Here is a 26,288-nt window from a genome sequence, read left to right on the forward strand (position 1 = left end):
AGCTAAGTAGTTGATAATGGGCGTGATCCAGGTTCTTTCAGCTGCTTCGGGGGCCGACGTCGAGATGCTCATGACTATGCACGGGTTTGGCATATTATGCTGGATGACGGATCGGTTGTTGCCTGGGCTTTTGGTGCTGGCCAGTTTGGCGAGAATATCTGCCCGTGTATTTTCAGCACGCCTAATGTGCTATACCTCGACACTTTCGAAACTCTGAATTAGTTCTCTGACTTTTTCTAGATATTTGCACATCAGAGGTCCTTTGGTCTGGTATTCCCCGGATATTTGAGACGTCACCAGCTGGGAGTCACTGAAGACTTTGAGGCGTCGGGCTCCTATCTCTCTTGCTTGGATTAGGCCAGCTATCATGGCCTCATATTCCACTTGATTGTTTGTAGCATTGAACTCAAAAGACAATGAATGTTCGATAGATACTCCATCTGGATTTTCGACTATCATTCCTGCCCCTGAGCCTTTGGCGTTTGAAGAGCCGTCAACATATAGCCTCCACATCTCTGATGATGGCGTTACTTCAGATTGGTTCATGAGCGGGACGGCTTGCGTCATTTCGGCGATGAAGTCTGTAAGGGCTTGAGCCTTGATGGCGGTTCTTGGCTCATATGTGATTTGGTACTCTGATAGCTCAATAGCCCAGGACATAATCCTTCCGGCTATGTCAGGCTTATGCAGGACTTGACGAATTGGTTGGTTGGTCCTGACCGTGATTGGATGGCATTGGAAATAGGGCCTCAACCGCTGTGCTGCAAAGATGGGCGTCAGGGCGACCTTTTCTACCTGCTGATACCGGAGCTCCGCGCCTTGGAGAACCTTAATAATGAAATAGATAGGTTTTTGTCCTCCTCCTTTGGATTTTTGGACTAGGGCTGCGCTGACAGCTTCGCTTCCTACCGCAAGATACAGATAAAGCGTTTCTCCACTGTCTGGCTTGGTTAATACTGGTGGGCATGAGAGGGCCCTCTTGAACTTCTGAAAGGCTTTTTCGCATTCTTCTGACCATCGAAAGGCGTTCCCTTTTTTGAGGAGACTGAAAAGTGGAAGGGATTTATGCGCGGAATTCGCCAAAAAACGGGTGAGGGATACTAACCTTCCTGTCAGCTGTTGGACTTCTTTAACGGTTTGCGGGCTTCACATTTCTATGATCGCCTTGCACTTGTCAGGATTGACCTCGATACCCCTCTCCGTGAGCATGAATCCAAGGAATTTACCTGCAGGAACGCCAAAGGCGCACTTGCTGGAGTTGAGACGCATATTGAATTTTCTCAATCTGTCGAACACGCCTTGGAGGTCTGTCAAGTGCTGGCTTGGCGTTCTAGATTTGGCGATCATGTCATCGATATAAACTTCGATGCAATTACCGATCAGGTCTCTGAATACTTCATTCATCCTTCGTTGATAAGTGGCGCCTGCGTTCTTTAAACCGAAGGGCATCATGGTGTAGCAGTAGTTGGCGTTCTGGGTGATGAATGTCGTCTTACACTGGTCCTCTTCCAGCAAAGGTATTTGGTTGTAACCAGAGTATGCATCCATGAACGATAATATTTTGAAACCGGACACGTTGTCAACCAGCTGATCTATGCTAGGGAAAGGGTATACGTCTTTAGGGCATACCTTGTTTAGCTCAGTATAATCTATGCACATTCTCCACGCCCCGTTTGGCTTCTTAACCAGGACGGGGTTTGATAGCCACGTGGTGTACTTGATTTCTCGGATGAACCCTGCATCGTGGAGTCTTTTCACTTCTTCATCAATGATCTTTTGGCGCTCGATGCCAAACTTTCTCTTCTTCTGGGAAATGGGCTTGGCTTTGGGGTCAATGGACAAACGATGGCAACATAATTTGGGATTGATGCCTGGCATGTCAGATGGTTTCCATGCAAATAGGTCTATGTTGTCTTTCAGCAGCTTGATCAACCTGTCTTTTGTTTCGGGATCCAGAGTCGCCCCGATGGTTGTTGTCTGATGTTTATCATCGCCCAGCACGACGTGCTCTAGGGCACCGTCTAGCGTGGGCTTAGCATGCTCTGCTCACGGATCATCTCTGGCATCAAATTCTACCAGGAAACACTGATCGTGAGCTCCCCCTTTCTTGGCAGGTCCTTCATTGGTGGGCAGGTCCCCCACTTGTTGAGATGCTGGTTGATCTTTGAAAGTTACCTTAGTCATTGGGCGCAAGGATATATTATAGCAACTTCTGGCTACTATCTGGTCGCCCTTCACCGTTGCAACCTTATTGTCTCTGGCGACGAACTTCATCTCCAAGTGTGGATGGGAGATGCTCGTCTCAAAGGCGGCAAACATTCTTCTGCCGAGAATGGCATTATACGCAGAAGGAGTGTCTAGCACTAAGAACTGGATATCTGCTGACTTTGATGTGGGCGGCGTTCCGAGGGAGATACGCATACTGATCACGCCCAAAGACTTGGTTGTGGTTGCGTTGAAACCTGAAAGTTCTCCTGCGACTGGGGTTAAGTCATCAGCTGTAAACCCCAATGCCCTGAAACATGGCAAAATCAAAATATCAGCGGAACTGTCGTGATCGACAAATACACGGTTAACGCCATAGTTGGCAATTATGGCCTGGATGACAAGAGGGTCATCATGTCCTGGGAGGACATCGCCTAGATCGCTGTTATCCCAAACAATTTTGGGCCTGGTCGGACTTGAGTCTATTTTACCAATGACTTTCCCAGCAACTGCCATACATTGCTTCAAGTGCTTTTTTCTGGCGTTCGACGTCTCACCGCCACAGCTCAATCCTCCGGAAATCATATTTATAACTCCGTGCTTGACGGTTGCGGGATCTTCTCCCTCGTCGTCTCGCCTTCCTCTGCCGTTGGGGCTTCCTTGCGCTCTCTGGCTCCCTGGAGAGTCTTCTCTTCTGTCACGTTCATGTCGTGGTCGAGAGTTCACCCGCCTCGCTCGTCTTCTCTCTGGCGATTTACTGCGCTCCCTGTACCGCCTTCCGGTTCCGGATGGGCGTGCACCATCGCCATCTCTTCTTTGAGCACCGCCCTTAATGAGCTCATCAATCTCATCTTAGAGGTGCCTGCACTCCTCAGTACTGTGGCCGTTTCTGCGGTGGAACTTGCAGTAGGTCGCGGCTTCTCTAGCTGGTTGCTGAGGGCGTTGATTTCCTCTGAAATCATCTTTATAATCCGTGTGTAGGACGCTGTGAGTTTGGCGCCCTGTTGTGTCACGCCTCGAAGGATGGTTGGTATATCTAGCTGACTTATGTCCCTTCTTACTATCTTCTATTGGGCTCTTATTTTTGTTGGCTTCCTTTTCTTGGCCGTAGGCATCATCAGCTCGACTTCCCTTGTATTATTCCACTCTCATATACTCCTGGGCCACTTTCCTAACTTCTTCTAGCTCAGTAATTTCATGGCGCGCTAGATCGTAGGCAAACGGCCCTGCTCGTAAGCCTGAAAGAAGTATATGAACCTGCACTTTTGGGTCTAAGCCCTGAACCTGAAGGGCTTCTTTGTCAAAGCGGTCTAAAAAGGATCGAAGAGACTCTCCAGATTGTTGGCGGATTTTCTCGAGTGAGTGAACGGACTTGGGCACGGGGCGACTGGTTGTGAAGTGGGACTGGAACTTGCTTGCTAAGTCGTCCCAGGACGCGATGCTTCCAATTGGTAGGGTAGTGTACCATGTCAGCGCTCTCCCTCCCAGAAGCGTAGGGAAAGTTCTGCACATAAGGAGGTCCGTTTCGCCATGCAGCGCCATTGCTGCTTCAAACTTTTGGACCCATTCAAAAGGGTCTGTCTCTCCAACATACGTGACGATGTTGGAGGGGCCTTTAAAGCCTAGGGGTATGGGAGTCAACCGCATGATGTCGGTCAAGGGCTTGTTGCGCCCTGACGTATGAGTAGGGGTTATTCTGACGTTGTGGTTGTGGGCTTGGTGGTCTGGCTGTGGATGAGGTATATGTGGGGCCTCCACGGAGTAAGAGAGAGCTGGGTGTGATTAGGGACCTGATGGGCGATATAAGGTGGTTGTCCGGCATTCTGGCCAGATGCTTGGGGTTGTAGGGCGGCAATGTGGTGAGGTGGCATGGCGTAGCCATGGAAAGGGTAACCAGCGATGTAAGGTTGGGGGAAAGGAGTAGCGATATTGTAGGTGTAAGGTCCTTGTGGATGTGGGGCGCCCATGGGGGCTCGGTGAGTGTTATAGATCGCTACCGGTTGACTGCGGGCTGGTTGTGGTCGATAGGCGGTTGGGTGAATTGGAGGGGCAGCAGCGTGGAATGGCATTCCAAAGTGAACTCCTGGCTGTGGGGGCTGGTCAGGGACCACATTTTCTCCTTGCATTTCATGTATAGGTGCATGGTGGTGACCTGGCTGAGCTATTCCGGCGCCAGCTGCTGGCAACTGTGGCCCGGCAGATAGTAGCACTGGTGTGACAGCCTCAGCAGTGTGGCGCACAGCTGGGGCTGAACGCGTGGATGGCGGGGAGTTGGAATGTACAGTTTGTACGTGACCATCAGAGGTGATAGCCCTGGCTTGTTCCGCTCTTCTAGTCGTGACAACCATGTTAGCTATTCAGATAGAAAGGACGTCTTGTGGTCTTAGGTAGGAGGGTGGGAATAGAAGTTTATAGTTTCCCACAGACGGCGCCAATGTACCGTTTGGAATCTATAAGCCCACTATGTTCCCTTTAGGGATGAGTCAATGTATGGATGATACCCTTAGCACAGGTACAGACCAAGCTAAGGAGTATAGTGCCAAGTACAAGCAAAGTAATCAATGGATAAGCTAGGGTGATAAAATGACTCTAAGGAAATGGGCAATATAACGATACATAAGATAACCTTTGGGGTGCCCTCTGGGGAGCTATTTATAAGGGAAGATTGTGCTTACCGGGTGAAGGTTGGTGGGGAGAAGGTCAACTCTCCTTGGGACCATATGCCGATGGCAGTGTTGGGCGTGACAGGCGCTGCCATCGTAGCAGCGTTGTGCCTTCTGCGTCTGGCGATGTCAGCATTGGTCCCAGGGGGACAGTTTCCTCTTAAGGCATTTGGGCGACCTCTTTCAGGACTTGAGGTCCCTATGTGGGATACTTTGGTGTTTAGCCTTGGGAAGTTACCACATTGGGGGGTACGCGTCGCCCCAGCTAGTAGTGCTGACGTGGATGCTTGGTAGGTGTTGGGCCTTAACTATTGGGCCTGACTCTTGTTGGGCCATCCGGAACAAATGGTGTACGAATTGAAATGTATAATTTAAAGATAATATAAAAAGTTTTTTTTTTCGTACTATTGTTATATTATTTGGAGTAAATAAATATGTCATTGACATAGAATGCAAACATAATAACATTAGGCAGTTTCAATTCCAAAATAAATAATAAATAAAATAAAAATAAGCATAAAAGTTGATGTAGAGAAAACACTTTTGAACTCACAGGGAAACGTGATTTTATTCATTCATATCATACCTTCACTATTACACTGAGTTAAATAAAGTTCAAGACAATGACTTCATATAGAAGCAAAATTGCTTCTTTTTTTCTATGCTATTCTCTTGTTAAGCTAGCAAATATCATGCTTCACATTTTCATTTTCATTTTCATTTTCATAGATAACAAGAACCACACAACAAACGAAACTAGAGGGTGGTAAACCGTAAACATCCACCACAGCTATCGAAACTGTCTCTTCCTTTTTCAAAATTGAAAACAGAACACAGTTCCTCACATCACAATTCAAATGACTAGGACTATCTTAAAATAAGCCCCTTTCATTTGCTCCTAAAACTCACCAATCACTATCATATTCCCTTTCTATTACAAACTATACTTGTTTTATATCACTAAGTATAACAAACACAATAATTATAGCAACCAACACTCCCAATGACAAAATGTGAAGGGTTTGCGTTCTTCTTTGTCTCTTAAGGAAATTGAAGGCCTGTGAAGGTTTGGCCAAAGGACCAGCCAGCAGGTGCAACATTATAAGAGACCACGGTTTGACCGTCGCTAGTGGTAACCTTGAAGGAGAGGCTCTGTCCATTGAGGTAAGCGTTGCTTTGCCAGTTCTGACCCCAGTTTCTAGACATTGGCTGCCAATTAGTTCTTGAACCTTTGATGGAAACTGCATTAACATCACCAGCACCACCAACGTTGGTAATTAGGACTAGATTGAAGTAAGAATGGCCGTTGATGGTGAATCTTATGCCACCTCTCTTTTGGCAAGGGACCCTACATTATCAACAGTCAAAGAAGAAGAATCAAATGCTTGGTCAAAACAAGGACCAACCCTGCAAAGTAGCAAACTAAGGTATCAAGATAAAAGGGGGTGTGGTTACCTTACCAGTGGAATATATTCCTAGCTACAAAATATCAAAACATTGACATAGCGAATACATACAATCTATTTGTCTAAGAATTTAAGAATTTTTGAGGGAAATAAAGAAAAAGAAAAACAATCTTAGAATCCTAAGAACTTTCAATTTTGGATGGAAAAGTCCCCTTAAGGCTCCAGCATTAAAAAGACATTCTTAGACTTAGATAGGAAATACTTAAGTCCGTGCCTTATAAATTGTATTCTATATTTTAAGACCACAAACAAGAAAAAGTACATTAGAATTATGTCATGAAAAAAGATCACGTGAATTGTCTTCAGTCTTTAATTATAATTGTGTATAACTTCTTGTGGACAATATTACTAGGCAAGTAAAAGCCTCAAAAACCATAATTAGAAAAAAGGAAAAAAAAGATTCTATAGTATTGCTTCAGACAAGGGTAAAGTGGCTAGATGTGTCAGAAACGACAATTATCAGATTTTGTTTTATAAGGCATTTGATGACTCAAGCAGTGCGTACAATTTAATAACAAAATTCCAAAAAAGACACTGAGAATAAGAAAAATGAACAACCTTCGATAAGCCACGGGTACTATTCCAGCTCTGTATTGAGCTATGTGTTGAAAGACAGGTTGAGAAAGATCAAAATGGTGAAGAGGAGGGTTGCACCAACCACCTGCATTATTTGGTAATGCATTGTTTGGTGGGCAAAAATTGGTGGCAGTGACCACAATTGAGCTTGTAAGGCACCACCTTTTGTCATTAACACACTTAATCTCAAAACATGCCCCACAACTTAAACCATTGTTGAACAAGGCCGTGCTCAAAGCAGCAGTGTTAGTCCCATACCCCTGGCTATACAAGTTCCCATATCCACAAGCCCCACCTGCAACAAAGCATAAATCACACACAGGTTTATATAATCTATCATTTCAATCAACCTATGTTCAAAGAAAGTGCAATAAAAATTACATAAAAACCAAAGGGTGGACACATTGTGTGTCACATAACTGTAAAGTGTTACTCACCCATTGTGCCAGAAGCATCACCCCCTCCATAGAAGGTTGCATGAGCATTCATCCAACCAACACTGGACGCATAGACAGATGATCCCAAAGAGAGAAATCCCACCAAGAGAAGCCCCAAAAGACTCATCTTTCAGTCTTAAAAGATATATGAATGTTAAATAGAGTAACACCTTAATAGAGAGAGAAAGAGAGAGCAGGGGAGACTTTAACTTGTGAGGAAAAACAGAGATGCATAAGTGGGGAATAAATAGATGTTATTGCAAGGGAATGAAAAGGGTTCTTTGCTTAAGCAACGTCACCCCAACGAACTGACACATTTGTGAGGTGTCACCCAAAACCGCCAAGTGCAAGCTTTTATTTATTTTTTTATGCAGGAACAAGGTACTATTCCTGAATCCACGTGGTTTTGATTCTTGTTGTGTAGTGTGTAGGTACTTAAAACTAATGTCCGAATTACAAATAGAGTATGATGATGTGCAAGTAAAAACTGTTGTTGCCACTAGATAGAGTATGATGATGTTCAAGTCACTAGTTACCAGTTACCAACTTGCCATAGTCGAGCATCAACTAGTTCTGTAGTTGACAAAATTATGTAGTTGAATTTGATCAATTTGTTACTTGAAACAGAAGATTCTTAATTAACGGTTTAAAATTAAATTACCATAACAAGAACAGAGAAAACGACCCAATGGTGCAGCTCAGTTGGTTCCTTGGCGTTGAGTTAGTAAGGTTGGACATGTGTTCGATTCCCGTTGAATGCATTCTTAGGGAGGGGCTGAACCTTTAGCCATCACTGACCCTCGCACTCCGGATTAGTCTCATAGCCGGCTCAAAGAGTCGAAGCTTGTGTGGATACCGGAGAGCCAACTCGCCTCAAAGAGCTAATTAGAGTTTGGTAACTCGAAAAAAAAAAAAAACAGAGAAGACGGACATTACTTTTTTTTATTCAAAGCAAAAATATTTTATTAAGCACGCCAACCGAAAGTGCTCTTAAAATGGACTTTATTAATGCATGAGTACTGATATTATGTACGTAATATGCATTATTATGTAATTATCATTTGTCACCTATTTATATAGAGTTTTACCATAAGCTGGGAGAACGAAGCGTACCAAATAAATTTGATTGTGGCATAAACTAATAAAAGCACCAATTAATACATCTCACCAAAACATTGCTCCGTCCAAAAGCATATTCAAACTTCAAAGCTAACTTATGGGTCTTGCATTTTTAATTATTTTCACGTTTTATCACTAGCAAAGTTTGAATTTCAGCTATATTTATGCCACAGAGAAAACCACAACAACTTCATCAGAACTCAATCAATGCTGCAACATGGTGGGTTCACTGTGTTAACAACTTAGATAAACCATTCTCTTCTTTCACATATTTAAAATCAAATGAATAATGAAAAGGAGACGATCTGAGATAGGATAACTCAGGATCCAGATGATCATAGCCGTTAAAAAAAAGGTTTTATTAAATAATAGTTTATAAACAGAATAAATTCACCTTATTTGTAAATTGCAGAGGCAGCACGTGGGTGATGCTGTTTTATATAAACAGAATAATCAGTTGAAGAGAATTTGACGCTTGGGTCGGAGTTGGCAAATTCGAGACTCTTTTTCTTTTTTTTCTTTTTTCAGAAAAACAAAAAATACTTTTATTTTAAACAAATAGATAGTAGACACATTGAAAATACTTGGACAAAAAGGAACTTGCATACAACTCTCGATATATTTTACAACTAATTATTACATCCATTTATATTCTCATTTTTGAGACGGACATAAAACATGGAATTAAAATATAACAAAGAATCCTTTCTTTTTTGAGCTGGGTACACATTTTGGGCCCACCATCGCATCAATTTTAAAAGAAGAATTCTATGTTCAACTAAGACGGACACCCCCTCCCCCCTTTTTTTAAACAAAACCTACTATTATATATCCTTACCGACACTGGTATTTACAAAAGGACCTGCCGACACTTATTATTTACATATTCATGTAGTTGCTTTTTTAATGCTTTGTGCTTCTGACAAAATTCTTTACTATTCTTCCACCAGCTAGAGGATAAAATTCTCTGTTAGATCATAGACCCTGGTGCTAGATTCTTTTATCTATGTTTTGTCTATCAATTGTATCTAGGGAGTCTCCAGAAACTGGTGTATATATATCTTCTTCTTCTTTAACTTTTTCTGGTTCAACCAGTTGTCTGATCTTTTTTTGTGCATTTAATATTTATTCTATTTTTCTCTTTAGTGTTTCTAATGTAGCTTCTTCTTGGCTTTTTGGCAAAGCCACACAGCCTTCAACGTATTTGTCTTTTCATCTACAGGCACCGTTTGAGCCTGTAAAGGCATATAACATGTTTTTATGCTTGCTTCTTGATTACTCAGAAAAGAGCAATTACCTATCTCACACATTTTTGTGGCCGGAAAACAATAAGATTTTTGCTAAAATGAATTCACTTCTTGTTATAATATAAATATATGTTTGAGAAATCTCTCTCTTTCTTCATTAAGATTTCTAACTGTTTTAGCCAGCATCTCACAGTGGTCATAAAATAAGACTTTTGATTGACTACTGGAAGCTTTAAGATATGGTAACAGTTCAGAAAAATTTCTAAGAGAATCATGAATATAGAAATTGGGACCGAGGAAAGATCTAGCAGCTGAATAAGCTTCTTCTATTGTATAAAAACTTTATATTTTGGATTTTTGAAATTTCTAATTTATTCTACAATATCTATCCAAGAATTGAAGACACCAGGGGAATTTCCTTCAAATACAACATAAAAACAAAATTTTTCTAGGCTTTGATTGAAAGTATGACCTAAGGCATCCATGGCTGCATTACAATATTTCCTATCTTTTGGTTCTTTATTAAATGAGACCCATAAATTATCTAAAATGCATTTTTGTTCTAAAGAAAAAGTTTTCCCTACTATAGGTCTAAAGGATATATTTGAACTAGGAAATATTTGAACAGTAACACCCCGTAGTACTCCGGTTGTTAACATCATGACATTGTACCGTACACAACGGAATATTTTATTTAAAGATTAATAATTCGTCTTGTAAAAATATGAATAAACTTTTTCCAAAATATTTTCTGAAAACATTTCTAAAAACGTTCACGTGAGATACTGCAAAAGCGTAAATCTAAAATATATATATCTACTAATTAATCCCATTAGCCAGTATTAGTGGCCATTGACTAACCGGATATGACAACAAGTGTCATTCCTGCCAGAGTCTCATGGACAGCATAACGACTATTTAACAGATAACTGGGAGATAAGAATCTCACGCACAATTATACCTGATAGATATAGTTATATAATTGACAGCTTGCAAGTCCCACACGAACTGCAATCCCTTCAATGGGTCAGTACATACATAATGCCTCTGTGCCCAAATTAATAAATTCATACATCATATCTTTGTGTACTCATCACATGCATCTGACATAACTCATAATACATACATCAATAATCCAAAAGCTCAAACAGTAAATAATCATGAGCATTATTACATACAACAACATAGTCTCAAAATAAGCTGACTAGGCATGACAAAACACTACACATGCCACATAATAACATAACGGCATAAAAATAAACAGTAGCCACAATCCACTAATCCGTAGCTAGGCTGATAAACCTTTGATTTACCATGTTTTTAGGCTAAATTATATAAGAATTATGTAGTAGAATGCATGGAATTCAAGGTTTTAATACATTTAAGTCATAAGATAGGAAATTGAGCTGACGTTTTGATAATAATTGCATTTTTGAAGGTAAAACCACAAGAATTGGTGCTAAAAGTGCTAAAGAAATCATGACGAAGAAGTAGCAGATCAATATGGATCAAAGGAAACCAACATATTACAATTCAAGGTCCAGGAAAGCACGCTCAAACGCACAAGAGGACGCTCGAGCGTTTGGAAGCAGGAAAAACAGCCAAATTGGGCACATAAGGACGCTCAAGCGCACATATGCACGCTCAAGCGCCCAAGAAGACATAATTTCGGACTCGAGGAGCACGCTCGAGCGCCCAGCAACAACAATTTTCAACAATTCAGGGCGCTCAAGCGCCCTGTGGCGCGCTTAAGCGCCCAAACACGGACCTGACAGCAAAGATGCACCAAGATTTGCTGAGATTTAATGAAGATTTGTCCAATTATGATTTGGAACTAAAGCGGAAACATATCAAAGCCGATTCCATAGAAGATTGAAGGAAGATTATACAAGATTCAAAGCTTAAATCTCTCAACCAATCCACAAGATATTAATTGCAAAAAGGAAAAAATTGGAGAATCAATTACAAATCTAATATGGATACGGCAAGAGATGCAATGAAGTATACAACCTCCAATGGCTATAAATAAAGAGCTCGAGGTCAGAACCAAGACACCAATTTCACAATTCCAGAGCATTACACCAAGACGGAAGGAGGAATCCTGTTGCGGAGCGCTGGAACACTGAGGAACCAAGTCAACATCACACCAATGGAGGCTTGGGGTTCTCTTTTCTTTATTGTTATTTTTCAATTCAGTATGCTAGAGTAGTCTTTTATGTAGTCAAGGGTAGATGGAACTCAATTGAATCTTTATGTTTATGAATTAAATTGTCTCCGAATCCTGTTCTTTTTATAATTGAATAAATTATCTGTTTTTAATGCTTTCTATGAGTTTGTTCCTTATAGAATGATTTTGGGGAATTGTATGATAATAGGGATGTTGGTGCATGAACCTTGACTTGATAATTTATCATAATCCTTGTGATCTAGGAATAGGAATAGGAATAGGAATAGACATAAGGTAATTATGCAATCTTGTAATTCTTGATCTTAATGCATGCTTTTCTTGGGGAATAATCGGGGAACTAGAGTTCTTTCAAGATTACATAGATTTAGGGTAACAAGGAATTGAGCCCTAATTAACTCAGATATAATTGATTGGCAATATATTAAGAAACAAATTCTTGGCTATTTAATTCATAACATATTGAGGATATTGGGGGAAGCCGAAACCTTAACTACGCTTGTTTAAATTTCAATCAAACATCATCATCATTCATTCTTTTAATTCTGAATTTTCATATTGCATGCCTTTACTTGTTTTTAATTTTAAGTTCTTTGAACCACAACTCTTTTCATATAAATTCTCTTAAACCAACCCTTTGATTGTCCAACTAAAATGCAATTAGCGAACTAGTGCTTGAAATTCTCATCCTCGTGGGAACGATCTCGTACTCCGGTACACTTTATTACTTTCACGATCGGTGCACTTGCCGAGTCGCTAACATAGGCCATTGCCCTTAGACTGCACGCTGCTAATCTGGGTACCTGAAATTATGTCCCTAAAAAAGGGTGAGATAACAACATCTCAGTAAGCTCAAGGTTCATAGAGGATCCTCTAATCCCCTGAGCCCACTTCCTGCATGACAAGTCAGATATAAAGCATATAATACAGGCATACAACATAAACATAGCATCATCATATCATCCTTGTGTAACCCCAGGGACAAAGCCATAGACGATTATACATGTGTGACTCCAAGGTCAAGCCATAGACAGTCAACACAACCTCAGTATGAAATAGCTTCCATAGTCAAGTCATAGGCAACCTACATACCATGATCACTAGCCAGGATCCTCATTACATATATCATCAGTGCATCATCATAATATAAAGAATCATATAACATCTTATGAATGTGAATGAATGCAAATATACATTATACCACATACTTTCATACAATAAAATCATAATGCCCACCATCATGGAGGGGCCACAAGAGAGAGGAGCAACTAGAACTAGGATCTTACCTCAAGGAGCTTAGCACAAGCCCACACTCCAATATAATACGTATGCTCCACATAATCCTCAAGTGCAAGGTTCTCTAGGCACACCTAGAGTAGGAACCATTCACATCATTAATTACCTATTAATTAATCAAGTCATATCCACGACTTAATCATTTAATGATTCCACTTTCCATACTTATATGCCAATAATATTCTCATTACAAGTCTAGACCATTTGTTACTTAATTACATGTTTTTAGTGCATAAGGAATTGTTCACTAAGTCTACAATAACTCATTAGACACTTAGTCCATTAATAAACTCTCTTAGACTAAGGCCTTTTTCACTTAACTTACAACTAATCAAGACATTTATCATCAATATATGTCATTCATAACCTTGAACATTAATTATTATAAGTTACTAGGGGTTCCCATAAACTCACTTAGCCTAAATCTCACTTTTACGGTTTTCCTATAACTGTACACGCTTCTGTTTTCTAGTCACTGTGCGCAACCCACTTGTTATAAAATTCTCATCTTTTAGTATGTTAATCTAGACTCAATTACCTTTCAAACAAGGTATCACTTGCCTCATTTATAATCTTCTTGCTCCGATTATCACCGTTTAAAGTTGGACAAGCAAAGCTGCCTGCCAACTCTGAACCAAGCCCTAAACATCCCTTACCATTTCTGCGATTCTGGAAAATTACAAAACTAATTGTCTCAAATTTTTATGCAGACAACTAGACACCTCCAGATTTTATTTGACATATTATGAGCCTAATTTGAGTAATAACTGAGGGAGAAACTATTCGTGGAAGTTACAGTCATGTACAGCCCCTGCACATGGCCTCCCAGGGCAGTCTCTATTCAATCGAACCTACAGAATGCTATACATCTTCAAATGATATCAAATTTTTACACCACATAGCTAACATCTCAAACTTCAAAATGATGTAAGGAAAATCCCTATAAGACCTCTGTAGAGGGAGATATGATCTCCCCAAGTTAACTTAAAAATTGCTCATTTAACCCTAAGTGTGTTTAATTAACAAACCTTAATTACCTTTGGTTAGCAACTCTAAATCACTTTAATTCTTGGATTTTTCTATTGTTAGGTCACATTATGAAATCCCACTTAGTCACATTATGTCATGATACCTCAAGTTCACTAATTGCTTGATTAGTGCACCTAAACCCTAATTAAGTCCAATTTTAGGGTTTAAGATGTAATTAGTGTATTATGCATAGTCCACCTTACTTAACCACTAGATTAATGCCCTAATTAGGTCTTAATATTAATTTTAACACAGTGACCCTAATTTAAACCTCCATGGCCGATTTGCTTAGGTGTTTAAATTAGGATTTTTAGGCTTATTTCTTAGTCCTTTCTTTAGTTAATTAGTACCTACACTTAATTAATCTACTAATCCATATTTCCTTTATTTTTAACACAACTAATCCACATTATATCAAAGGGGACATGTTTGATTAATTATATTTATTAGGGTTTTTAGCCATCCTTAATCAAGATTAGTAGGTTTCTCTTAGAGATAACTCACTTAATTAATCTTTCTTAGTTTCACTTAGGATTTTTCCACCCTTAACAACCTTTTAACAATTTTTAGTCAACAAACCCTAGTTCATCATGAGATGGCTGAACCATCATGTGCCTCCTTTAGGGTTCAAGTTCATTCTTTTCCATGAAATCCACTCAAGGATCCAACGGTTGCACCTTTACTCATCAAACCAACCATTTCATGGTTCAAAACTCACACACCCTCAAGAACAATCATCAAAACCATTACTTTACAAATTTTTCAACAATATTCTCCCCACCCACATGCAGAACCGTGATATTCAAAGTGAGGAGGAAGGGCTTTTTGGGTCATATTTTCCCAAAGTGAGGCTTACATCTTCAAGCTCACACCTTTAGCTTCAAGCTTCACCTTTTCCCACCAAGAAGGCTCCTTTAAACAAGAACATACCTTCAAAAATATGCTCAAGAGTTAGAGCTCATGAACATAAGAGAAAAAGATGACATTTTTCAAGAAAGTTTAAGAACACTTACACTAGAACTCAAGAGAACCAAGCAAGGATGTGTTGTTCTTCAAGAGAACTCAGGAGCACAACTCCATGGTCCATGAACTCACAAAAACCATGGCTGTATGATGGTATGAGGAACTCGAAAATTTGATCCACACCATGAAAATGGTATTGTTGTGAAGAGGAGAGTGAGGGGAACAAGTTTGGTGAAGGAGATTTGGTGATTTGGAGATGTTTTGGAGGTGGAATCTTAGACAGAAGTGAGAGCAAAGTTTGAAGTTTGAATTTTTGAGAGAGAAGTGAGAAGGGGGCTGCTGATTCAGAATGAGGGGGAAGGGAAAGGGTGCCCTAATTAGGGGTGCCATGTCACTTTAGTGGCATTTGTCCTTTAATGAGACCCGGTGCAATTTTTATCTGAACCGTCATCAAATTTTTACCCGAAAACCCTCAAGACTATAAATTTAATTACTTAACATTAATTTTGTCTAATTATCATGTTCATAACTTAAAAATTTGATTAGTAGATCACAGATCCACTAACAGTTGTTTAATTGCACTGTAGTCTTTATCGGTGTTCTTAACTGTACCCAGATTTCATAATCTTCTTAACTTTAACATTATTGGTCTAATTATGACTTGTAAGGCATATATTGGTCTTTCTTTTCATTTTCTCATCTTTTTCCTGTTCTAAGATTCTACTGGCTGCTTCTACAGTAGTACAAAATACCCGGCAGAAGTGACTTTTCCAAAACACTCCAATATGTGTATCAAACTTCATCAAATCATATACTAACCTCATCTATGATAATCATATCATCAAAATATATCTCTAACTCTAATTTGTTAACTTGGAGCTATTCTACTGACCGTTACTGCGTCAGTAGTCAAAAACAACAGCTGAAAACTCCACTGTTCAAAATACCCCCAATATGGGCATCAAACTTCACCAAATCTTATGCTTACATCATTTATGATATTCATATCATTATGATATCTCTCTAACTTAAATTCATTGTACTGGAGCTATTCTACAGTCTATTACTGCGTCAGCAGTCAAAAACAACAGATGAAAATTAACCTGATTGGAATACCCTCAATATGGGTATCCAAATTCTTAGAATTTCATTCTCATTCTATTTATGACCATAAGGTCCTCATCATAACCCTCTAGTTTAAAAATCATGTTATTAGGGTTATTATAGTAACTAGTATTACGGTTTTCTGTTCTACTGGTCTTTGATAAAGATTCTGTTCTAGGATGCGTTGCTAATATTCTTGATTATACATAATTGCTCTAGGATGGTTTTCTGATCTCATCTGGAAATTTTAGTCAAGGATTAGTTATAGTTCTAGATAAATAATCTGCTATATAATTATCTTCACCTTTAATATGTTCTATGTTAATTTTATATCCATGATTAATAAATTTATCTTTTAATATTAACCATCTTCTTCTTCCTAATTTTTTTTCATTTAATTTATTATAAAATTTTACTATTGCTTCCCAATCAGTTCTCAGAATAAATTCTCTATTTACAATAAATATTTCAATTGCATCTAATCCTTTGATAACGGCTTCTATTTCATAATCAATGGCATTAAGATTTTTTACTTTGTGTTTCCCACTAGCATACCTACATATTTGTTATGCTTCATTCTCTGAATATTTATTAGGCTTTTTCTTAACTCAGTTCCACATCCGAATTCAGATCCATATGTTAGTATTATTCTATAGTCTGTATTTAATGGTAATGCTAAAAGAGGTAAATTTTTTACTAATTCTTTTATTTGTCTAACTAATTTTTTATCTTCATTATTAAAATATCTTTGTCCTTTTATTGATGTCTTCCTATAGAATGGTCCTAAATATTTACCAAAATCTTTTATAAAATTTCTAGCGTGATTACACAGTCCTAAAAACCTTTGTAATGTTTTTAAATCTTTTAGATCTTCAGGAAAATCTATAATTTTTTGTGAAATATGAGGCTGTAATTTTATAGTCCCTTCTCCTAAATCTAATCCTAAATATTTAATATAAGTTTTTCCTAACTCCATTTTCTTTTTACTAATTATAATACCATGCTTAAAAAATTCAGAAAATATTACATACAGATGTCCTATATGTTCTTTTATAACTTTACTATAGACTAAGATGTCATCTATATATACTATACAAAAGTCTTTGTATTTTAGAAAAATGTCATCCATTCTTCTTTGATATAGACTTGGTGCATTTTTAAGTCCAAAAGACATTACTAACCATTCAAAATGTCTTAATGGTGTAGTAAAGGTTGTCCACTCAATACTTTCTTCTTTTAATTTGAAATGATGAAAACCACTTTTGCAATCAAATTTACTAAATATCTTGCAATCTTGTATGTGGGAAATTGTACTATCTTTATCTGGAATATTATAGGCATTTTCTATAGTATTATCATTTAATCTTTTATTATTAATAAGCAACCTACTTTTTCCTCTTACTATTTCACTATGTTTTCTTACTATCAATGTTGTTGATCTGTGTCTACTGTCAGATTTCCTAATTAATCCTAATTTACTTAATTCTTTTGTTTAGGCTAAAATCTTTTTCATCAATCATAGTATGTTTAATGCTTTTAGTAGATATTCTTATATCTGGATTTTTTAATTTTATTTCACACATAGGTTTATCTATTTCCCAATATTATAAGGGATTATCTCCAAATATTTCTAACTTTTCTAACTTGCTAATGACATCTTGTATATCACTATTTTCTAATATATTGTAAGCTTGCATAGAATTAAAGAATTCATTAAAATCATCTAAATCTATAATTACACAATTATCTCCTATATCTGAATAATCTATGTCTGAAAATTCTTCTGCTTTAATCAGCTAATTAATTTTACATTGTCCTTTTATTGGACAATTACATTCTGATTTTCTTTGTTTATTCAAAGAATTATTCCATTCTGATTATTATTTTTTTGTTGGTTAGGCTCTACATCCTATCCTCAAGTTTATGTTATTGTTCACCTATCCTAAATACATTTACCATGGACCTAAACATCTTTCTAAATTTATTATGCAAGTCACTTATTGGCTCTGCTAGGTTTGTGAACAGTAATAGATATCATAAGGGGCATGACTACCTAACCCATTTTTTATTATGAGAAAAGATAAAATATACATAGGAGAAACTAACAAGGGGAAGATTATACAAAAACATTAAAATAAGAGTTTTAAGAAGACATGATAGTACCTTAGGAAAGGAAAAGGATTTCCCTTTCGGAAACCCTCTAAAGACTTCTAAAAGAACTAAAAGCGTAAGAGCAAGATTGTTTTTTCAGAAATATAAAAATACTTTTATTATAAACAAAGAGATAGTATAGACACATTGAGAATACTTGGACACAAAGGAACTTGTATACAACTCTTGATATATTTTACAACTGACCATTACATCTATTTATAGACTCAATTCTAAGATGGATATAAAACTTGGAATTAAAATATAATGAAGAATCCTTTCTTTTCTGAGCCGGATACACATTTTGGGCCCCATTATCGCATCAGTTTTAAAATAAGGATTCTCTGTTCAACTAAGACTGACATCCTTTTTAAAAAAAACAAAACAAAACCTACTATTATATATCCTTACCGACGCTGGTATTTATAAAAAGACATGCTTACACTTATTATTTACATATACCTATAGCTATTTTTTCTAAAGCTTGGTGCTTCTGACAAGATTCTTTACTATTCTTCCACCAGCTAGAAGATAAGATTCTCTAGTAGATCATAGACCCTGGTGCTAGATTCTATCATCTATGTTTTGTCTACCAATTGTATCTAGGGAGTCTCCAGAAACTGGTGTAGATATGTCTTCTTCTTCTTTAACTTTTTCTAGTTCAACCAGTTGTGTGATCTTTTTTATGCATTTAATATTTTTTTCTATTTTTCTCTTTAGTGTTTCTAATGTAGCTTCTTCTTATGTTTTTGGCAAAGCCATAGCCTTCAAAGGATTTGTCTTTCCATCTACAAGCACCGTTTGAGCCTGTAGAGGTATAGAACTTGCTTCTATGCAAGCTTCTTGATTTCCCATAAGGGAGCAATTACCTATCTCACTCGTTTTGTGGCCGGGAAACCATAAGAATTTTGCTGAAATGAATTCACTTCTTGTTGTAATATAAATATCTGTTTGAGAAGTCTCTATCTTTCTTCATTAAGATTTCTGACCGTTTTAGCTAGTATCTCACAATGGTCACAAAATAAGACTTTTGACTTACTATTGGAAGCTTTAAGATAGAGAAATGGTTCAGAAAAAATTCTAAGAGAAAGGGTGAATAAAGAAATTGGGACTGATGAAAGATCTAGCAGCAGAATAAGCTTCTTCTATTGTATGAAAACCTTTATATTTTGGATTTTTGAAATTTCTAATTGATTCTACAACATATGTCCAAGAATTTAAGACACCAGGGGAATTTCCTTCAAATACAATATAAAAACGAAATTTGTCTTGGCTTTGATTGAAAGTATGACCTAAGGCATTCATGGCTGCAATAAAATATATCCTATCTTTTTGTTTTTATGTTGTATTTGAAGGAAATTCCCCTGTTGTCTTCAATTCTTGGACAAATGTTGTAGAATCAATTAGAAATTTCAAAAATCCAAAATATAAAGGTTTTCATACAATAGAATAAGCTTATTCAGCTACTAGATCTTTCATCGGTCCTAATTTCTATATTCATCCTTCTCTTAGAAATTTTTCTAAACCATTATCCTATCTTAAAGCTTCTAGTAGTCAATCAAAAGTCTTATTTTGTGACCACTGTGAGATGATGGCCCAAACAGTCAGAAATCTTAAAGAAGAAAGAGAGAGACTTCTCAAATAGATATTTATATTGCAACAAGAAGTGAATTCATTTTAGCAAAAATCTTGTGGTTTCCCGGCCACAAAAACGGGTGAGATAGGTAATTGTTCCCTTCTGAGCAAACAAGAAGCTAGCATAGAAGCAGGTTCTATGCCTTTGCAGGCTCAAACGGAGCCTGTAGATGAAAAGACAAATTTATTAAAGGTTGTGGCTTTGCCAAAAAGCAAAGAAAAAGCTACATTAGAAACACCAAAGAGAAAAATAGAAGAAATATTAAATGCACAAAAAGAGATCAGACAACTGGTTGAACCAGAAAAGGTTAAAGAAGAAGACATATCTACACTGATTTCTGGATACAATTGTTGGACAAGTGGCTTCAATACTCAAGAGGGGAGGTGAATTGAGTTTTATAAAATCTTTTCGCAAAGTATCTCCTTTGATATTTTAAAGAATGCTTCTTCAATAAAATGATTTAACAAGGAAAAATCTAAGTGTGGCAGCAAGTGTGTGATCAATAAAGTAAGCAAGCGAATAAATAAACAAAATCTAAAAATGCAATTTCAAGACTAAAGTAAGAATTTTAAGGTTAGAGAAATTGCAAACTAGATGTATCCTGGTTCGGTCACCACCACCGTGACCTACGTTCAGACTGAAGCCGCTCAATCAAACTTTTTCACTAGCTATCAAGCTTGAGGGTGCTTGACAAACCACTACAACCTTTCAAGACTTCGGGCTCTTGATGCCTTACAATTTTTCACTCTAAATTTTCTTAGGAATTTGGTGACCTCTCAAATGTAAATGGTTCACTCCCGTAACTATTCAAGAAATCAAGTGGAGGTGTTTAACAATAGCTAATTACTCTTAAAGTATAGATTATACAAGTTGAAGAACTATATGTGTTGACATTTTCACAAGAATAAAGCTCAAAGAGTATTTATTATCAAGATGAATGAGAATAAGCAAGTAATATGATTTAAATGAAGGATAATGATCAAGAAGTGTGGTCAAATCAATGGAACAGTGGTTCCTATTTATAGAGGACCCCGTGAGTGTTTATTCACCATTTTCGCAAACTAGTCATTTTATGGCCGTTATTTTTGTCTTCTGGTGCAGGAGGAATCAATTCCCTTGTTTTGGGAATCGATTCCCAGCTTTTCCAGAGAGAGGGAATCGATTTCAATATGCAGGGAATCGATTCTCAGGCTGTTAGAATGGCTGGAAATTCATTCTAGATTATTTTTCTTAGTTACAACTCAATTGTAATCACTTTTAATCACTTGATAAATGTCTAAAATTATGCTTTCATGAATAAGAGATGCTAGGAAACTTTCTTAATATCAAATGATGATTTAATGCATGTGTTTTGGAAAAATAACTTTGAGCTTTTCATGAAAATAATCAATCACCCTCACATTTAAATCTAAAATATTATTTATGGACGTTTTGGGTTTAGATTCTTCTCTTAAAGCTTGAGGCTTGATCTTCTTTAAGCTTTGTCCATTGTCTTGATAGCCTTCACAATCTTTGCTTGAATCTTTAGACTTTTTTTTATTGTTGCAAGTTGTAATGCTTGAGGTTCTTTCCATGTTTGTTTGTAATCATCAAAATCCTTGAATTTCTATATTCTTCATTTTGATTGCATTGTTTCGACAACAACTGGCAGACAAACCATAGATAATAGAATCTAGCACTAGGGTCTATGATCTACCAAAGAATCTTATCTTCAAGTTGGTGGAAGAATAGTAAAGAATTTTGTCAGATGCACCAAGCTTTAAAAAAGAAGCTACGAGAATATGTAAATAATAAGTGTCGGCAAGTCATTTTGTAAATACCAGTGTCGGTAAGGATATATAATAGTAGGTTTTGTTTTAAAAAAAAAGGTGTCGGTCTTAGTTGAACAGAGAATCCTTCTTTTAAAACTGATGCGACGATGAGCCCCAAAATATGTACCCGACTCAAAAGAGAAAGGATTCTTCATTATATTTTAATTCCATGTTTTTTGTCCGTCTCATAATTGAATCTATAAATAGATGTAAGGTCAATTGTAAAATATATGGAGAATTATATGCAAGTTCCTCTATGTCCAAGTATTCTCAATGTGTATGTACTATCTCTTTATTTAAAATAAAAGTATTTTTGTATTTTTGAAAAAACAATCGTGCTCTTACTCTTCCAGTTCTTTTAAAAGTCTCTGGGGGTTTCCGAAAGAGAAATCCTTCTCCTTTCCTAAGGTACTATTATGTCTTCTTAAAACTCTTATTTTTATGTTTTTTTTTTCTTTTACTTGTGGGTCTCATTTATAATTTTGTTTCGACTACATGAGATAACTTTTTTCTACAATATAAGAAAATTATTTCGCATATAATATAAGAAAATTATTTCGCATATAGCCAGATATCTGTGATAAATGTCAAATAGCTTGTAATTTTCATCACTTACAATTTTTTTTTTCTGGTGTTGGAGGGAGGATTATTCATTTTTATTACCTAATAAATGGAAAATACATGTTTACCTAATAAATACACATTTATTATCCACGTGTAGCCCGTTAATTAGTTAACGACACTGACAAAGGACAAGCAGACTCCTCCACTTCTTCCTTCGCCGCACACCACCTCACGCCGCCGTCATCAGTCGCCGGAGCACATGGTGCGATCTCCCCGGCCCTCTCAAAGCCATCGCTGCCCAACCCGCTTTCCGAAACCGGCGCAGGAGCTCCCTAGGACCAGTCGTGCCACTCCCCATCACCGCCGACAACGGAGGAGCGGACTCGCCGGAAAGAGACCCACCACCGTCTGCAGCCTAGTATGAAAGAAGGGTCTCAGTCAACTTCCTATGGACAAGTTTCACCCTCCTTATTACTACTGCCTTTTCTTACCATATAAACCCAGAAAGAGAACAAGAAAAAAAATTGAAGAAAAAGCTTCTGGGTTTCTTTATTACTCATAGAAGAAGACAATGTCTAAGTACAAAAGTCAATTAAAGTTCAGAAAAATAAAATAAACTTTCAATCAGTCAAGAAAAATAACTATGGTTACAATAACACAAACTAGTGAACTACAGTAAATTATAAATAAAACTTAGGGAAAAGCAAATGTCATGTTACATGAAAATTTTGTTTCTTCCTACTCTCAGATCGTTTTCCGTGCAAGTTTTTTTCTTTATTTTTTTATCCTAATATTTGGTGGTCCTACACAAACATGTCTCTGTAACATGATGTATCCATTTTCATGTTACATGACATTAACAAAACCCTAAAACTTATTACCTTTCCCCCTCTTATGTCACCCACATTGTGGAATTTAGCTGCTATGGCTTGTTAGAGGGACACAAGCATAGCTTGACAAAATAAAAACAGAATAGTGAGATATATAGAATCCGCGTGCTTTGACAAGTCATAATTAAATAGAAACCACTAACTCAATAGAAATCACACAATAAAAAGGTAACATTAACATCAGATGGAAATACAAAAGTACAAGAAGGTAATAAACTACATGAAACCAAAATACAGATCACACAAATTTAACACAAGTTCTTCCTAACAAAAAATAAAAATAAAAATCACTCGACATTATTTCTCCAACAAATTTTACTCAAACGTTTTTCGAATCCAATTGCTAAAAGCAAAATGGAAACAATACAAATACTTCTCAGCAACCAGACAAGGACGCTTTCACTCTTACCTTTACAGTCACCTTTCAAAACACCACATAAATCCGAATTTCCTAGGAAATCATTCTTGTACATATCCTTAGCCAACAAAGGGGGAAGTGTTATTGAAGACAGTGGGTGATATTATATCACTAAAAGATTGAACCCATGTATAGAACCAGAGGAGGTAGATGATCAGAATTATCACTGTGCAATTATAAATATTAAAATTAAAGAACTGACTTACTTGAAATCAAATGATGATGCAAGCAGAATGATAGAACAGATAGAATGATATGTCAGAAGTAGAAGAATTAAATCCGAGCCCACAGAACGTGTCTCCTTAAGACAATTTGCCCCCTCACTGATGCCTAAGGTTGATGGCCACTTGTCTCCCAGGATAGAACGGATTACGTCTGAAGAATGGTGGCACTACCAATCAACAACCCAAACGAACACAACAATTGCCAGAGGAAATCACACCGGAGGATGAACAACAGTATGCAAAACCGGAAGGAGAAAAATTTCGGCAGAGTTTAAGTGCAGAAAACTGGATTTATTTTATGAAGGTGTCAGTGTCTATTTATAGACACTGAACGGTCACGTTTCAAAAGGCACCTATTCGACGACGAAACAACACATCCATTGGACACGAAAAGACACATTCGTTCAACACGAAAAGGCACCCATTCAAGGATAAAACAACAAGTCCGTTAGGATGAAATAACACATCCGTTAGGATGAAACAACACATCCTTTAGGATGAAAAGATACATCTGTTTGTCGACGAAAAGGCACACCTTTTCACTACCAAACTTCTTATTCATAACCAATAGATTGTCTACACAATTTATATATATATAAATTCTAACAATCCCCCACATGGATAAGAAGTCAAATCATCGTGATAAAAAAAAAATGCATAAGAGTATAAATGCAAAGTGTAATTTCCTCAACGAGAAACAACTGCATCAAGATAAGTGGAGTTACCTTTGAACCTTCTCTAGTGAAAACCTATCGGATATACTCGGTCAATCGGTGGTCTAGGTCGACTTGAACCGTCAACCTTTAGTGTATACCTAGACAATAGGAGTCACACAATTGCTTCTCTAGCATTGTCGGTCCTTTGTTGCGCCCATTTTGGCCGTGGGACACCTGCCTGGTTCTGCGAGTGTTTTAGAGAATCGGCCTTTGAAAAATTCTCATAGAAGCGGCCCTCACTTCACACTCACATAGGTGATTTCTTGTGATGTAGCTCACTATACATCATCTGAACACAACAGATTAAGAAATCATTAAAAGCCTAAGTGCTTACCCTCATAAATACACTGCCTTGTCTTAGGAATGAGTATGAGTTTAAAAACTCCACAGTGTTTAAACAGTCGACCATCACTTAGTTGTCTCTTTGAACCTAGTTCATGGGATCTCCACTCTTCTAGGTAGAGTTACCGCAATGCTCAACAATTGATAGGCCTTAAACCCATTCCTTTCGACAAATTTTTAACCAACTCTCTAGGAATCCCTTTGGTTAACGGATCCGCTATGTTTTCCTTAGACTTAACATAGTCAATTGAAATGATTCCATTCGAGAGTAGTTGTCTTACGGTATCATGTCTACGACGTATGTGTCTAGACTTACCGTTATACATGACGTTCTTAGCCCTTCCAATAGCTGCTTGGCTATCACAATGTATGCATACAGATGGTACCGGTCTTGGCCAATTAGGAACATCCTCAATAAAATTACGAAGCCATTCGGCTTCTTCACCGGCCTTATCTAAAGCAATAAATTCTGCTTCCATGGTTGACCTTGCAATGCAGGTTTGCTTGGACGATTTCCAAGACACAGCACCTCCACCAAGGGTGAACACATATCCACTTGTGGATCTAGTGTCGTTAGAGCCGGTGATCCAATTTGCATCACAATACCCTTCTATAACCGCGGGGTATTTCTCGTAATGCAAAGCATAATTCTGAGTATACTTCAAGTATCCCAAAACTCTTACCATAGCTTTCCGATGATTCTCATTTGGATTACTGGTAAAGTGACTTAACGGACTTACTGCATAAGCAATATCAGGTCTGGTGCAGTTCATAACATACATAAGGCTTCCCAACACTTGAGCATATAGCTTTTGTGCTGTAGCTTTACCAGTGTTCTTTAATAAACTCAGATTAGAATCTACAGGGTTCCTCACAGGAGTTATTTTCAAACTCTTGAATTTCTCAAGAACCTTAGCTACATAGTGAGCCTGTGATAAGGCCAACCCTGTAGATGTTCTATGGATTTTAATACCTAGGATAACGTCTCCTATCCCCATATCTTTCATATCAAACTTACTTTTAAGTAATTGTTTAGTAGCATTAATCATTTGATTATTACTACCCATGATTAACATGTCGTCTACATAAAGACAGACAATGGCAAAACCTTTTTCAGTATTTCGAACATAGACACATTTGTCACATTCATTAATTCGAAATCCATTTGACAACATAACTTTGTCAAATTTCTCATGCAATTGCTTTGGAGCTTGCTTTAACCCGTAAAGGGATTTTATTAAGCGAC

General features: G+C 37.5%; 2 protein-coding genes across 2 annotated transcripts; both read right to left on the reverse strand.

Moving 5' to 3' along the window:
- Positions 1-3,342: 3,342 nt before the first annotated feature.
- On the reverse strand, positions 3,343-3,852 carry LOC133313723 (uncharacterized). Its single transcript, XM_061515129.1, has one exon. It carries the CDS (start codon positions 3,850-3,852, stop codon positions 3,343-3,345), a length of 510 nt encoding a protein of 169 aa, XP_061371113.1.
- A 2,015-nt stretch (positions 3,853-5,867) lies between these two features.
- Positions 5,868-7,474, reverse strand: LOC133313726 (expansin-A15-like). Its single transcript, XM_061515131.1, has 3 exons — positions 7,348-7,474; positions 6,893-7,205; positions 5,868-6,216 (listed from the first exon to the last, which is right to left on the reverse strand). Exons 1-3 carry the CDS (start codon positions 7,472-7,474, stop codon positions 5,910-5,912), a joined length of 747 nt encoding a protein of 248 aa, XP_061371115.1. The 3' UTR covers positions 5,868-5,909.
- Positions 7,475-26,288: the final 18,814 nt, after the last annotated feature.

The sequence above is a fragment of the Gastrolobium bilobum genome, unplaced genomic scaffold (assembly GCF_033153095.1).
Source record: "Gastrolobium bilobum isolate Gb01-03AN ecotype WA unplaced genomic scaffold, APGP_CSIRO_Gbil_v1 utg51604, whole genome shotgun sequence".
Classification (NCBI taxonomy): domain Eukaryota; kingdom Viridiplantae; phylum Streptophyta; class Magnoliopsida; order Fabales; family Fabaceae; genus Gastrolobium; species Gastrolobium bilobum.